General features: G+C 37.1%; 1 protein-coding gene across 11 annotated transcripts in view; it reads left to right on the top strand.

Annotated features, from left to right (window-relative positions):
* Positions 1 to 16,337, top strand: part of Shawl (Shaw-like) — a 278,379-nt gene that overhangs the window by 144,695 nt on the left and 117,347 nt on the right. For 3 of the 11 annotated variants that reach the window (XM_073966845.1, XM_073966844.1, XM_073966842.1), the window contains exon 1: positions 8,999 to 10,113. The exons of 4 other annotated variants lie outside the window; for them this stretch is intronic. In XM_073966845.1, coding sequence (XP_073822946.1) covers positions 10,070 to 10,113 — 44 coding nt within the window. In that variant the 5' untranslated portion in view covers positions 8,999 to 10,069. Of the gene's footprint in view, positions 1 to 1,567; positions 2,535 to 8,998; positions 10,114 to 16,337 lie in introns of those variants that run through there. 4 more of the 11 variants (XM_073966838.1, XM_073966839.1, XM_073966841.1 and 1 more) reach the window with 4 other exon arrangements.

Below are 16,337 nucleotides of genomic sequence, written 5' to 3'. Positions count from 1 at the left end.
TATTTACGAAATACAGTAGCTTTGTGCCTTTACTTTTTTAATAGTTAAAGTAGCAAAAGAGAGAACTGTCAAACTTGCTCTCAAGTAACAAGTTTTGCACGAAAGTAAAGGAACGGAATAATAGTAGATGTGGCAGCAGTGTCAAAAAACAAACATAGTTGCTTAAAAAAATAACAAAAATCAACATTAATTTCACTAGTTTTCATTCGATTTAAATTTTTATTACTTATATTTATTTTATTTTTTCTTTTTATTTTGCTTTGTTGTTTTCTTTTTTTCTTTTGCCTTAATCAAATCAAACATGTCAAATCAATAGTTTGACAGATTTTCCACTTTTTACACTACGAAATTTGTCGAGTAGAAAATAGTAAAAGAGAAAGCCATTTTGGCATGCTCTCTCTTAAATTTTGCTTCATGTTTTACTACTTTTTGGGGTTAAGGAACGTTTTCCGAGTTAAAAATTGGTAAAACTGGTAAAACTTTAAGAAACTTTAACGTAAAGGAGCAAAGCTAGTGTACTTCAACTGTTAATAAAGTAAAGTAGTAAAATAAATTCTCATCTGAAACCTAGTGGAATTGACAGTTGAAATTCACTGGATTCCATGGCACAATTACCCAGGTAGTGGCATCGTAAAATTTTGAATATGTTATGTCTAAATTTTCTTTATGTTGTTGGGGAAATTACAAAAAATATTTTTTTTTTATAAAGGGATTTGACTTTTCATATTCGATCAGCTGGTGTGATACCACTACCTGGTAGTTCTGCCATGCTGGATTCCATAAATGTAAACCTAATCTATATATACAGTCGGACCTCGATTATCCGTGATGGTCGGGACCGGAGGCATTATGGATAATCGATTTTCCCGGATAATGGAGGCAATGCTTTTTGCAGTTTTTGAACATATTTTAATTAAAAATGACATAATATTGTACTATAAATGAAAATCTGCATTTTTTTTTTAAATTTGTTACGGTAATCCACCAAATTTTAGAAGGATGAATAAATAAAATCATCATATTCATCTGAATTGACTTTGTCCCTTGGTTTTTTGTGATACCATAAATACACAAATTGTAATCAGATTAATTGGAAAGTGTGTTTTTACTCCCGGGTACTGAAGTTTATATCGAAAAATAGAAGAAATGGAAAAGTCTAACATTTCTTTTCTATCACGGATAATGGAGGTTCCCGGATAATCGATTCACGGGTAATCGAGGTTCAACTGTATTATAATAAAGTTTCGGCTTTATCAATAAAAAATAAACTTACAAATAATTGAAATTTAAAAAACTTTTATCCTTCCGTCACTACATATAATGGTCTGTTCCAGAACTGCATGAATCTACTAATTTTTACTATTTTCTTCGATAACATAAAGGGAAAATTGTTATCGTAATAAAAATTAGTAGATTCTTGCAGGTTCTGGAACAGAGCAAAAATTTCAAAAATAACGTAAAACTATGGTAATTTCCTTAACTCACCATGAATCAACAAATGTCTCCGTAAAGTAACCATTCCATGTATTACGAAAAATTTCCCAAAATAAAAGCTTCTTACCAAAGCTTTTTAGCCGAGTCCAAAACTGATGCTGGATGTTGCTTGCATCGCATCCGTGGATGGATGCTACACAGCACTTCGATGTATTAAAATATTTGTTTGGCCATCAGTCTTTCGTGGGGCTTGCTGCTGTTTGCTACAGAGCATAACATCGAAGGCGCGTCCAAAAAAACGGCTCTCGAACGAAAATGTGTGGTCTTAAGTGATAGTAAATCAAACAGAGCAAAGCAAAAGAGCAAAGGAGTTTTGCAAGCAAACACACAAAAAAAGGACATTTAACAATAAAAAAGAAAAATCTTAATGGCCATAACTTATAAAAAGGAGGCCATTAAAGTAACTAATAAGAACAAATATAATGTGTTATGGCCAGATGCCACAACAACTACTTCCCCCAGGAGAATAAGGAAGACAAGTAAAAAAGAGAAGAAACCCGAAAAAAGTTTGAATTTAATTTAATTACTTTTTGTGTGAGGAGAACACAAAAAATCATTTAGGGAGTTGTTGGTTGTGCCGCTGTTATATTTGGTTTTGTTGGTTTTTTTACGGTGGTTTGAGTTTCGAGGAAGAGGATACTACTGCCATGAAAAGCACAAAGCATATAGAAAACGCCGCCGACCGACCAATGCTCTGTTAATAGATAACTGGATACGTGAGTGAACGACGACGACGAGTGAGTTAGTTAATGTGTGTGAGAGTGTGAGTCTGTAAATGTCTCAGTGTGTGTGTAATAATATTAAACATGAAATATTGTCGCCTAACCATGTCTCAGTCGTTATCATAGTCCTTCGATGTCGTGAAATTGAATGGTTTATAAAGCGGGTATAGTGCAATTTATGTGACTCGGTGTGTAAGCGAACGTGTGTTTGTGATTGTGCAAAAGTTAAGCATACAACCACAAAGTTTTACAATGTAAATGTTTGTTTGATGTCAATGCTATAGCTGTGTGTGTATGTGTGTGTGTGCTAACGATGGGGTAAGTGTTGTTGGACCAGCACTTGGTGTCAATATCTCAACCTTTTTGCTATAGTCCTGTTGACTTAGACAACATGCAAACAAAACAAAGCGAAATCAACTGTCAGTCAGCCAACGAAGGGACGAATGGACGCCAGGAGGCAGTTGCGTGTTTCCAACATTCCATCCATATTCAATCTCAGTAGAACCCCTCAACCCCATTAATAAGTCAATAGTACCCTACCCTTCCTCTTGGCCAACCTTTATCTCTTTTCCATTTCCTTCTCTCTTCTCTCACATATGTTTCGATTCACACACTACAAAACCAGAAGGAAAAACTTTAAGTTACAATAACACTATTGTTGTTATTATAATATGCTTTCTCACTGTTGTTGTTGTTTGTTTTGGTTTTTATCCTATCCTGTCAATTCGTAATGCCCCATGACTAGACAGACGTCTGTTATTCTTGTCTCGGTTTCCTTATTTTATTAGCTAGACAGGATTTTATTAACATGTTGCTAACCAATTAACAGTCCTTTTTTCTAACTGGAGGAAAACTCAGGGCACGCACAACACGAACAACGACAACACAATGTTCGCACTTACTCACTAGTTCACAACAACGACAAAAACAACAAGCAGTGGACACCGACTTTCTATACGCTCACGTACCAAGAGCCATATGTGGGTATGCATACATTATGATGTTCCGGAAATGAGAAATATTCCCAATAGTAAAAAAGTTCAAACAAAAGCCACAACAACTACTCAACCCCTTCATTGTGAGCGATAAACACAACATGTTCCATATTTTAGTATTTTGTATTCTTCTTCTTTACGACCAGGCTAGATAATGAGAGCGGCGAATATAATAACATTTCCTAGCTACCATGTGTGTCCTGTGTGGCCTTTTTGTTGCTGCTGTACTGTCCCCAAGTAAGTGCACAGAGATGCCAATTATTTTGAGATTAAAAAAAAATAATCACAGGATTTTTTGTTGTAAAACAAAGTTTCGTTTTTCTATGAGAGGATCTTCAACTCTTCTATGAAAAGACCTTAAGCTCTTCTATGAAAAGACCTTAAGCTCTTCTATGAGAAGACCTTCAACTCTTCTATGAAAAGACCTTAAGCTCTTCTATGAAAAGACCTTAAGCTCTTCTATGAGAAGACCTCAAGCTCTTCTATGAGAAGACCTCAAGCTCTTCTATGAGGAGACCTTAAGCTCTTCTATGAGGAGACCTTAAGCTCTTCTATGAGAAGACCTTAAGCTCTTCTATGAAAATACCTTAAGTTCTTCTATGAGAAGACCTCAAGCTCTTCTATGAGAACACCTTAAGCTCTTCTATGAGAAACTTTAAGCTCTTCTATGACGAGACCTTAAGCTTTTCTATGAGAAGACCTCAAGCTCTTCTATGAGAAGACCTTAAGCTCTTCTATGAGAACACCTTAAGCTCTTCTATGAGAAAACTTTAAGCTCTTCTATGAGGAGACCTTAAGCTCTTCTATGAGAAGACCTCAAGCTCTTCTATGAGAAGACCTCAAGCTCTTCTATGAGAAGACCTCAAGCTCTTCTATGAGGAGACTTTAAGCTCTTCTATGAAGAAACCTTAAGCTCTTCTATGAGAAGACCTTAAGCTCTTCTATGAGATGACCTTAAACTCTTCTGTGAGAAGACCTTAAACTCTTTAAGAGAAGACCTTAAGCTCTTCTATGAGAAGACCATAAGCTCTTCTATGAGAAAACTTTAAGCTCTTCTATGAAGAGACCTTAAGCTCTTCTATAAGAAGACCTCAAGCTCTTCCATGAGAACACCTTAAGCTCTTCTATGAGAAAACTTTAAGCTCTTCTATGAGGAGACCTTAAGCTCTTCTATGAAAAGACCTTAAGCTCTTCTATGAAAAGACCTTAAGCTCTTCTATGAGAAGACCTTAATCTCTTCTACGAGAAGATATCCAGCTCTTCTATGAAAAGACCTTAAGCTTTTCTATGAGGAGACCTTAAGCTCATCTATGAGAAGACCTTAAGCTCTTCCATGAGAAAACTTTAAGCTCTTCTATGAAAAGACATTAAGCTCTTCTATGAGAAGACCTCAAGCTCTTCTATGAGAACACCTTAAGCTCTTCTATGAGGAGACCTTAAGCTCTTCTATGAAAAGAACTTAAGCTCTTCTATGAGAAGACCTTAATCTCTTCTATGAGAAGACCTTAATCTCTTCTATGAGAAGACCTTAATCTCTTCTATGAGAAGACCTCCAGCTCTTCTATGAAAAGACCTTAAGCTCTTCTATGAGAAGACCTCAAGCTCTTCTATGAGAAGACCTCAAGCTCATCTATGAGAAGACCTCTTCTATGAGAAAACTTTAAGCTCTTCTATGAGGAGACCTTAAGCTCTTCTATGAAGAAACCTTAAGCTCTTCTACGACCTTAAACTCTTCTGTGAGAAGACCTTAAACTCTTTAAGAGAAGACCTTAAGCTCTTCTATGAGAAGACCTTAAGCTCTTCTATAAGAATACCTTAGGCTCTTCTATCAGAAGACCTTAAGCTCTTGTATATAGGGTGCTCCTATAGTCCCTTTCTGAAAGAAAGGGTGCTCCTATAGTCCCTTTCTGAAAGAAAGGGTGCGCTGATAGTCCCTTTCTAAAAGAAAGGGTGCTCCTATAGTCCCTTTCTGAAAGAAAGGGTGCTCCTATAGTCCCTTTCTGAAAGAAAGGGTGCTCCTATAGTCCCTTTCTGAAAGAAAGTGTGCTCCTATAGTCACTTTCTGAAAGAAAGGGTGCTTCTATTGTCCCTTTCTGAAAGAAAGGGTGCTCCTATTGTCCCTTTCTGAAAGAAAGGGTGCTCCTATAGTCCCTCTCTGAAAGAAAGGGTGCTCCTATAGTCCCTCTCTGAAAGAAAGGGTGCTCCTATAGTCCCTTTCTGAAGGAAAGGGTGCTCCTATAGTCCCTTTCTGAAAGAAAGGGTGTTCCTATAGTCCCTCTCTGAAAGAAAGGGTGCTCCTATAGACCCTTTCTGAAAGAAAGGGTGCTCCTATAGACCCTTTCTGAAAGAAAGGGTGCTCCTATAGTCCCTTTCTGAAAGAAATGGTGTTCCTATAGTCCCTTTCTGAAAGAAAGGGTGCTCCTATAGTCCCTCTCTGAAAGAAAGGGTGTTCCTATAGTCCCTCTCTGAAAGAAAGGGTGCTCCTATTGTCCCTTTCTGAAAGAAAGGGTGCTCCTATTGTCCCTTTCTGAAAGAAAGGGTACTCCTATTGTCCCTTTCTAAAAGAAAGGGTACTCCTACTGTCCCTTTCTGAAAGAAAGGGTGCTCCTATAGTGCTTTTTTGAAAGAAAGGGTGCTCCTATAGTCCCTTTCTGAAAGAAAGGGTGCTCCTATAGTCCCTTTCTGAAAGAAAGGGTGTTCCTATAGTCCCTCTCTGAAAGAAAGGGTGCCCCCTATAGTCCCTTCTGAAAGAAAGGGTGCTCCTCTAGTCCCTTTCTGAAAGAAAGGGTGCTCCTATAGTCCCTTTCTGAAAGAAAGGGTGCTCCTATAGTCCCTTTCTGAAAGAAAAGGTGCTCCTATAGTCCCTTTCTGAAAGAAAGGGTGCTCCTATAGTCCCTTTCTGAAAGAAAGGGTGCTCCTATAGTCCCTTTCTGAAAGAAAGGGTGCTCCTATAGTGCTTTTTTGAAAGAAAGGGTGCTCCTATAGTCCCTTTCTGAAAGAAAGGGTGCTCCTATAGTCCCTTTCTGAAAGAAAGGGTGCTCCTATTGTCCCTTTCTGAAAGAAAGGGTGCTCCTATAGTCTCTTTCTGAAAGAAAGGGTGCTCCTATAGTCTCTTTCTGAAAGAAAGGGTTCTCCTATAGTCCCTTTCTAAAAGAAAGGGTGCTCCTATAGTCCCTTTCTGAAAGAAAGGGTGCTCCTATAGTCCCTTTCTGAAAGAAAGGGTGCTCCTATAGTCCCTTTCTGAAAGAAAGGGTGCTTCTATTGTCCCTTTCTGAAAGAAAGGGTGCTCCTATTGTCCCTTTCTGAAAGAAAGGGTGCTCCTATAGTCCCTCTCTGAAAGAAAGGGTGCTCCTATAGTCCCTCTCTGAAAGAAAGGGTGCTCCTATAGTCCCTTTCTGAAGGAAAGGGTGCTCCTATAGTCCCTTTCTGAAGGAAAGGGTGCTCCTATAGTCCCTTTCTGAAAGAAAGGGTGTTCCTATAGTCCCTCTCTGAAAGAAAGGGTGCTCCTATAGACCCTTTCTGAAAGAAAGGGTGCTCCTATAGACCCTTTCTGAAAGAAAGGGTGCTCCTATAGACCCTTTCTGAAAGAAAGGGTGCTCCTATAGTCCCTTTCTGAAAGAAATGGTGTTCCTATAGTCCCTTTCTGAAAGAAAGGGTGCTCCTATAGTCCCTCTCTGAAAGAAAGGGTGTTCCTATAGTCCCTCTCTGAAAGAAAGGGTGCTCCTATTGTCCCTTTCTGAAAGAAAGGGTGCTCCTATTGTCCCTTTCTGAAAGAAAGGGTACTCCTACTGTCCCTTTCTAAAAGAAAGGGTACTCCTACCGTCCCTTTCTGAAAGAAAGGGTGCTCCTATAGTGCTTTTTTGAAAGAAAGGGTGCTCCTATAGTCCCTTTCTGAAAGAAAGGGTGCTCCTATAGTCCCTTTCTGAAAGAAAGGGTGTTCCTATAGTCCCTCTCTGAAAGAAAGGGTGCCCCCTATAGTCCCTTCTGAAAGAAAGGGTGCTCCTCTAGTCCCTTTCTGAAAGAAAGGGTGCTCCTATAGTCCCTTTCTGAAAGAAAGGGTGCTCCTATAGTCCCTTTCTGAAAGAAAAGGTGCTCCTATAGTCCCTTTCTGAAAGAAAGGGTGCTCCTATAGTCCCTTTCTGAAAGAAAGGGTGCTCCTATAGTCCCTTTCTGAAAGAAAGGGTGCTCCTATAGTCCCTTTCTGAAAGAAAGGGTGCTCCTATAGTGCTTTTTTGAAAGAAAGGGTGCTCCTATAGTCCCTTTCTGAAAGAAAGGGTGCTCCTATAGTCCCTTTCTGAAAGAAAGGGTGCTCCTATTGTCCCTTTCTGAAAGAAAGGGTGCTCCTATAGTCTCTTTCTGAAAGAAAGGGTGCTCCTATAGTCTCTTTCTGAAAGAAAGGGTTCTCCTATAGTCCCTTTCTGAAAGAAAGGGTGCTCCTATAGTCCCTTTCTGAAAGAAAGGGTGCTCCTATAGTCCCTTTCTGAAAGAAAAGGTGCTCCTATAGTCCCTTTCTGAAAGAAAGGGTGCTCCTATAGTGCTTTTTTGAAAGAAAGGGTGCTCCTATTGTCCCTTTCTGAAAGAAAGGGTACTCCTACTGTCCCTTTCTGAAAGAAAGGGTGCTCCTATAGCCCTTTCTGAAAGAAAGGGTTCTCCTATAGTCCCTTTCTGAAAGAAAGGGTGCTCCTATAGTCCCTTTCTGAAAGAAAGGCTGCTCCTATAGTCCATTTCTGAAAGAAAGGCTGCTCCTATAGTCCCTTTCTGAAAGAAAGGGTGCTCCTATAGTCCCTTTCTGAAAGAAAGGGTGCTCCTGTAGTCCCTTTCTGAAAGAAATGGTGCTCCTATAGTCCCTTTCTGAAAGAAAGGGTGCTCCTATAGTCCCTTTCTGAAAGAAAGGGTGCTCCTATAGTCCCTTTCTGAAAGAAAGGTTGCTCCTATAGTCCCTTTCTGAAAGAAAGGGTGCTCCTATAGTCCCTTTCTGAAAGAAAGGGTGCTCCTATAGTCCCTTTCTGAAAGAAAGGTTGCTCCTATAGTCCCTTTCTGAAAGAAAGGGTGCTCCTATTGTCCCTTTCTGAAAGAAAGGGTGCTCCTATTGTCCCTTTCTGAAAGAAAGGGTGCTCCTATTGTCCCTTTCTGAAAGAAAGGGTGCTCCTATTGTCCCTTTCTGAAAGAAAGGGTGCTCCTATAGTCCCTTTCTGAAAGAAAGGTTGCTCCTATAGTCCCTTTCTGAAAGAAAGGGTGCTCCTATAGTCCTTTTCTGAAAGAAAGGGTTCTCCTATAGTCCTTTTCTGAAAGAAAGGGTTCTCCTATAGTCCTTTTCTGAAAGAAGGGTTCTCCTATAGTCCCTTTCTGAAAGAAAGGGTGCTCTTATAGTCCCTTTCTGAAAGAAAGGGTGCTTCTGCAGACTCTTTCTGGAAGAAAGGCTGCTTCTGCAGACTCTTTCTGAAAGAAAGGCTGCTTCTGCAGACTCTCTCTGAAGAATCTTCTTCTGTGAGAATCTTCTCATCTTCTTCACGTTTCTTGTCCCTCCTGGAATGTTGGTGTAAAATATGCATATCGATAAACCCCTAATATGGTATCTCTGCTTTTAAGTGATATTGTTGCTAAAAGCATTTCCTACCAATCCTCCACCTCCTCTAACATGTGTATTCACACATACAACCTCCCATCCAAATACAACCACAAGTGGTGGGTAGCAAGCAGCTCTGCTGTGCGATAAGAGTAACAAATTAAAAGTCCTTTCATTATTAAAAACGTGTTTTCATTCTCTCATACGGATGGATGGGAAAAACAATGCAAAGCAAAGTAAAGCAGAGCAGAGCAAAAAATGTTGCTCGATTGTTGTTGGCCCTTTAGGTTCTCTAGCCTAAGGTCGGTGTCGGTGTTTTGTGTGTCTTTTGTTGTTGGCGGGTAATGTTTAAGGCAGTTTTGCCGTTAGTTATTGCCGTTGTCGTCATTGTCGTCGTGTTTTAAGAAGAGTGCGCGACGGGTATTAACTAATTAATGTCATTCATTCAGTGGCAACTTAAGTGCAATTAAGCCATTTAACAAGGCAGCAACAACAATGAAGCAAAACTGAACTTAGCTTAAAATGACAAATGCCATTGAATAAAATATATAACAAGAACAACAACAACCAGCACAATGATGGTTGCTGGCTGGTTGGCAGGCATCAGAGCAAAACGTAAATGCCATCAACACCACCATCATTTGCCATTTGTTTCGGCATCCGTAACATAAACAACGGCAGGCATCAGCGTTAAGCCTACCTACAATGTCCCTTCAAAAGAATGAGCTGTTAATTTGAGTATACAAGGACTCGAACACACACACCTACACACATTTACAGGTTGTTTTGCTTTGTTTGTGGGGGACTTTTGTGGAGGTATACCTAACAAAGATATATGGACTTCGTTAGATTATCCTTGATGTTTCCGAAAACAAAACAAGAAGCTTATCAAAGCCATAACCAACAACATACGATTCTCCCCCGTAACCAAAAAGAAATTGTAACAAAAAAAGTAGAAGGATTCAAATTCTAAGAACAAACTGTGGCAAAAAATATAAATTGCCACAACCACGAAAAGAAAAGAAGTGAAGAAACAACGGGAAACAAAGAAAACGGTAACAACAACAAAAACAACGATTCAAACGTTAAACCTTAGCTAGCTAAATCTAAATCACCTGTAACAAAAGGGAAAACGAATTTTCAACGTTTTCCCCCACCACCCATACAGACACACACATTTTGAATTTCAATTGGAATGATAAATTGTGCATTCAATTTGTTACAACAACATCAACAACAGCAGCAGCTACCATTACACCAACAACAGCAGCAGCAAAAACGGCAGCAACAAAATGGATGGCGAAAATCGCATAATATTAAATGTGGGAGGTATAAGGTGAGTACAACTACCACTACTAATGCTACATACTTACACATTCATGCATACATATATAATATACAAAATAAAATACTTGTTGCTCTTGCTTTTCCCCAGAGCCCGGTAATGGCATTAAGGCATTCAACCAATCACTTTTTCTCTCTCTTTCTCCCCCTGCTTAACTTCTTAACTGAGGCTAAGCCCTTCATTTTCTTTGGAATTTCTTGATAATTGACATATAATCCTGAAAGTAAAGGAATTCACATTTCATTTTCTATACTTGAAACTGAGTCTGTGTGTATGTGGGCGCGTGTGTTTTGAAAATCCTTAAACATGTATTAGTTGTAAGTCAATCATTATACGCTCCCCTGGAAATCAGATCAAGTAGCAGCACTAGATTTAAGGTGGGTGGCTGTAAGTATGTGCATATAAATATATACATACACTCACACATACATACATAAATAAGTATGAAAAAATATATTCTGCTGCTTCTTCTTCTTCACGTCGTTTACATCAACTACTTGTTGTATGTGTGCCGAGAATTGGTTCACACAAGTCAAGTGTCGTAACGTAAGAGGATTTTTATTTTCGGTAAACATATTTTCTCGTCTTGCTGTTTTTCCACTTCTTTCGCCACACTATTTTGCATAAATTTGTAAGCATGAATGTTTATAACCTGACATTAGACCTGTAAACACACGTTAGATGCTGTTTACGTTGATGTCCAATCATCTCCTGGCTCTGACTCTGTTTGTAAGTCAGTCATGTGTGATTTAATTTATTTTTTCATTTCCCAATAATGTTCGACATGTTTTTCTGATGTTGTTGAAATTTGATATGTTTTTTTTTCGTTTCGGTTACAAGGACTATTATCTATGATTGATGAAGTAGATGCTTGAAAAAGGATTGTAAATAGAGAAAGAGAGAAGGAATGTTTGATTGAGAAATTGTGGTAAATATTGGGGGTTTTTTAAACATTTTTAGAAGCAAGTGGGGAATTTTTAAACATTTTTAGCAGCGAGCGTTGATTTTTTTTTAAATTTTAAGAAGCAAGTGTGGATTTTTAAGCATTTTAGCAGCAGACGCGGATTTTTTAAACATTTTTAAAAGCAATTTGGGATTTTTTAAACATTTTTAGGAGCAAGTGGGAATTTTGTTTTACCAATTTGGGGGCAAAAGGGAGTTTTTTAAAGATTTTTTAGGAGCAATTGGGGATTTTTTTAATTTTTTTGGAGCAATTGGGGATTTTTAAACATTTTTAGAAGTCAGCGGGGATTTTTTACATTTTTAGGAGCAAGTGGAATTTTTTTTAAGATTTTTAGGAGCAAGCGTGGGTTTTTTAAAAATGTTTAGGAGCAAGCATGGATTTTTTAAAAATGTTTAGGAGCAAGCATGGATTTTTTAAACATTTTTAGGGGTAAGCCTGGAGTTTTTAATCATTTTAAGAGCAAGTGGGAATTTTTTTAAACATTGTTTAGGAGCAAGCCTGGATTTTTTAAAGCAATTATAAGAGCTGGTGGGATTTCTTAAACATTTTTAGGAGCTAGTGGGACTTTTTAAACATTTTTAGGAGCAAGTGGGTATTTTTTAAACATTTTGGGAGCAAGTGAGTATTTTTTAAATATTTTTAAAAGCAAGCGTGAATTTTTTAGACTTTACTAGGAGCAAGTGAGGATTTTTTAAAAACTTTTCAGAGCATGTAAGGATTTTTAAACAATTTTAGAAGCAAGTGTGGATTTTTCAACATTTTTAGGAGCAAGTGGAGATTTTTTAAACAGTTTTAGGAGCACGTGGGAATTTTTCAAACATTTGTAGGAGCAAGTTGGAATATTTTAAAGATTTTCTGGAGCAAGTGGGAATTTTTTCAACATTTTTTTGAGCATTTTTAGGAGCAAGAGGGGGGTTTCTATAAATTTTTAGGAGCAAACGCGGATTTTTTAAACATTTTTTTAGGAGCGTATGGGAATTTTTTAAACATTTTTTAGGAGCATATGGGATTTTTTTTAAAAATTTTCAGGAGCAAGTGGGTATTTGTAAACCTTTTTAGGAGCTAGACTGGATTTTTTTAAATTTTTAAGGAGCAAGCCTGTATTTTTTAACCATTTTTAGGAGTAAGCCTGGAGTTTTTAATCATTTTAAGAGCATGTGGGAATTTTTTAAACATTCTTTAGGAGCAAGCCTGGATTTTTTAAGCAATTATAGGAGCTGGTGGGATTTCTTAAACATTTTTAGGAGCTAGTGGGACTTTTTAAACATTTTTGGGAGCAAGTGAATATTTTTTAAATATTTTTAAAAGCAAGCGTGAATTTTTTAGACATTACTAGGAGCAAGTGAGGATTTTTTAAAAACTTTTCAGAGCATGTAAGGATTTTTAAACAATTTTAGAAGCAAGTGTGGATTTTCAACAGTTTTAGGAGCAAGTCTGGACTTTTTAAACATTTGTTAGGAACATGTGGGGACTTTTTAAGCATTTTTAAGAGCAAGTCGGAATTTTTAAACATTTTTAGGAGCAATCGTGGATTTTTCAAACATTTTTAGGATCAAGTGGTGATTTTGTAAACATTTTTAGGAGCAAGTGGGGATTTTTAAACACTTTTAGGAGCAAGTGGACATTTTTTTAACAGTTTTAGGATCACGTGGGAATTTTTCAACATTTTTATGAGCAAGTTGGAATATTTTAAAGATTTTCTGGAGCAAGTGGGAATTTTTTCAACATTTTTTTGAGCAATTGGGGATTTTTGAAACATGTTTAGGAGCAAGTGGGGATTTTTTAAACATTTTTAGGAGCAAATGGGGAAGTTTAAAACATTTTTTAGGAGCATATGGGGATTTTTTAAACATTTTCAGGAGCAACAAGGGATTTTTTAAATTTTAGGAACAAGATTGGGGATTTTGTAAACAGGAGCACATGGGAATTTTTTAAACATTTTAAGGGGCATGTGGGTATTTTTTAAACATTTGTAGGAGCAAGTAGGTATTTTTTAAACATTTTTAGGAGCAAGTTGGAATATTTTAAAGATTTTCTAGAGCAAGTGGGATTTTTTTTGAGCAATGGGGATTTTTGAAACATTTTTAGGAGCAAGAGGGGGGTTTCTAAAAATTTTTAGGAGCAAGCGCGGATTTTTTAAACATTTTTTAGGAGCATATGGGAATTTTTTAAACATTTTTTAGGAGCATATGGGAATTTTTTAAAAATTTTCAGGAGAAAGTGGGGATTTTTTAAACATTTTTAGGAGCAAGTGGGTATTTGTAAACCTTTTTAGGAGCTAGCCTAAATTTTTTAGGAGCAAACCTGGATTTTTTAACCATTTTAGGAGTAAGTGGGGATTTTTAAATTATTTTTAGGAGCAAGTGGGATTTTTTAATTATTTGTAGGATCAAGTGGGATTTTTTAAACACGTTTAGGACAAAGTGGGGATTTTTTAAATATTTGTAGGAGCAAGTGGGAATTGTTTAAACATTTTCAGGAGAAATTGGGGATTTTTTTAACATTTTTAGGAGCAAGTGGGAATGTGTTAAACATTTTAGGAACATGTGGGGATTTCTTAAACATTTTCAGGAGCAAGTTGGTATTTGCAAACATTTTTAGGAGCTAGCCTGGATTTTTTAAAATTTTTAGGAGCAAGCCTGGATTTTTTAAAAATGTTAGGAGTAAGTGGGAATTTTTTAATTATTTGTAGAAGCAAGTGGGATTTTTTAAACATTTTTAGAAACAAGTGGGGATTTTTTAAACACGTTTAGGACAAAGTGGGGATTTTTTTAAATATTTGTAGGAGCATATGAGAATTTTTTAAACATTTTCAGGAGAATGTGGGGAGTTTTTAAACATTTTTAATAGAAAGTGGGAATTTGTTAAACATTTTAGGAACAAGTGGGGATTTTTTAAGAAATTTTAGGAGCAAGTGGGTATTTTTAAACCTTTTTAGAAGCTAGCATGGATTTTTAAGATTTTTAGGAGCGTGCCTGGAGTTTTAAACATTTTTAGGAGTACGTGGGGATTTTTTTTATTATTTTTAGGACAAAGTGGGGATTTTTTAAATATTTGTAGGAAGAAGCGTGGATATTTTAAAAATTTTTATACAAAATAGATTTGATAATTATCAACCCCAATATGTCAACATTACATTCACCATCTTCCTTGCCTTCCAATATACACATCCAATATTTGCCTGCAGTGAAAATAATTTCTAATTGTCTATCTCTGTCCAAAAATTCATCAACAAACATAAATCATCTTCCCAAGAATCATCAACTTCTTTGACTTGCAAATATTTAACACATTAAAATTTACACATTAAATATTAACTCAATCTTTGTTAAGAAGAGTCAAACGTCCGACACACAGCACTTAGTCATAAACTGTCGTCCAGTTGTTATTCATCGGGGATTTAATGAAAGATTTCATTGTAAACAGTGTTTTAGACTTCGATGACGGGCTGTCAAATGTCCTGAGCTGCAAATTGTTGTTATCAATTTCATTGACAGCATTGATGGTGGAAAGAAAGCGAGCGTTGAATATTCATTTCATAGTGGCGGCTACAACTTATAACGATGACATATCGTTGTCGTAGAACATCAAAAACGCTTTAAAAGTTAAGTGCTGTAGCGCAAAAGTGGTTACAAGCTATAAAGTTGCTCTAACATATAGTTTGGGAATTTTTTTACTTATACATTTTAAAGGCTATAAAAACTAGTGGTATTAGAAGCAAGAAGTGAAACACTTCTTCATGCTAGATCTAGCATTCGTGTACATTTACATAATAGATTTAAAAACTCAATTGTGGATCAACCCACAGACAAGCCTATGAGGCTTCGTGGGATTAAATAATGAAATGTTAATTATTATAAATATTTCGTCAATAAAGAAACTTGAATTTGAAAAAAAAAAATTATACATTTTCATGGTAAAAGGCTTTCATATAATTTTCATATAAGATCCAAGGTGGGGGTATCAACGAGACAGTGGCTATTGGAATCTGCAACTACTTCTGTATTAAATTTGAAGAAGCAATTGTGAACTTTTCTGTACTAATTTTTCTTTAGCTAATTTGAAGCAGAACATTTTACGAATCAAGCGTTGACATTCTGCAGGGAGTTTGAAGAAGCAATAGTGGATATTTGGGTAAGAGATTTGAAAATTATGTAAAAGTAGACATTTTTTGCTTTGAAGAGGTTATCGTGAGCATATCTGTAATAAGTTTGAAAAAACAATCCTGTAGTAGATTTGAAGAAGCAATCGTCGACCTTTCTGTATTAGTTATTTTTGTTTACATTATTTTGTAATGGATTACATAATGACTAACGGATCCGAATTTTTGCTGGGTACAGCCATAAATAATCGGTGGATGATTTATGGGCAAGAGGCAGCCAGGGCTTAGTTCATGCCGGGATAGAACAAACCTAGGACCATGGATTTGTTCCGTTTGTCAGATAGGGTGTGGGTGCATTTCCGAGGCTACTCTAGTCTTATTCGCCTCCTGGTGCGATAGGAGTTATGGGTGTCTCCAACTTGGTCGTAGTCGGAATACAAACAATCCCGCAAACTCCCATAAAAAACAAACGCACCATCTTTACTTTATATTTTTCAGCGATCCGGAGATGCATCGTTTTTTTCAGTTCAATTGCAACGGTTTCCGCAACAAAGTCATCGAAATTTTAGACTTTATCAGTCGGAGAAACAACATGGTCGCCGCGATCCAGGAAACAAAGTTCATCGCAAGATTTAGCTTGCAGCGTTGCGATGGTTACAACGTTTTGCGAAGCGGAGTAGAAGGAATTCCCTTCTGTCCAGTACAGACCTATCTATCAGCTCTCCTGACTTCACCATCGATGTGTCCTGGCAATCCAATCATCGTAGCTGATTGGCAAGGGTTCAAAGCATTTATCAATCAACGCTTCTGAGAACTTCGCATTCCCTCAGACCCTCGGATAGCTGAGAGAATTTTCTGGGATAATATCAAAGCTGCAGCCGCTTGCTACATAATTGCTGGTCGAATTCCTGAAATTATATCAAATTTCCCTGCAGTGGCGACGGGAATATAAAATGAGCATGATAAGCTTCGTCGTACGAAACCTGTAGTTCCAAGAGTTAAGGAAATTACTCTTAAACATTAAAACATTGGTACAGGATTGGGTAAATTGTGGGCTATAGTTAAATCACTCCCGAATTTGGTTAAAAAGGATGATAGAACGGCTGTTACTTTTAACGGCGTCACAGATTCGAAGAGGTGGGAGTGTTA

Source organism: Musca autumnalis, unplaced genomic scaffold (assembly GCF_047663935.1).
Source record: "Musca autumnalis isolate F117 unplaced genomic scaffold, ASM4766393v1 scaffold_2, whole genome shotgun sequence".
Taxonomy (NCBI): domain Eukaryota; kingdom Metazoa; phylum Arthropoda; class Insecta; order Diptera; family Muscidae; genus Musca; species Musca autumnalis.
This window is presented reverse-complemented; position numbering and strand designations above follow the sequence as displayed.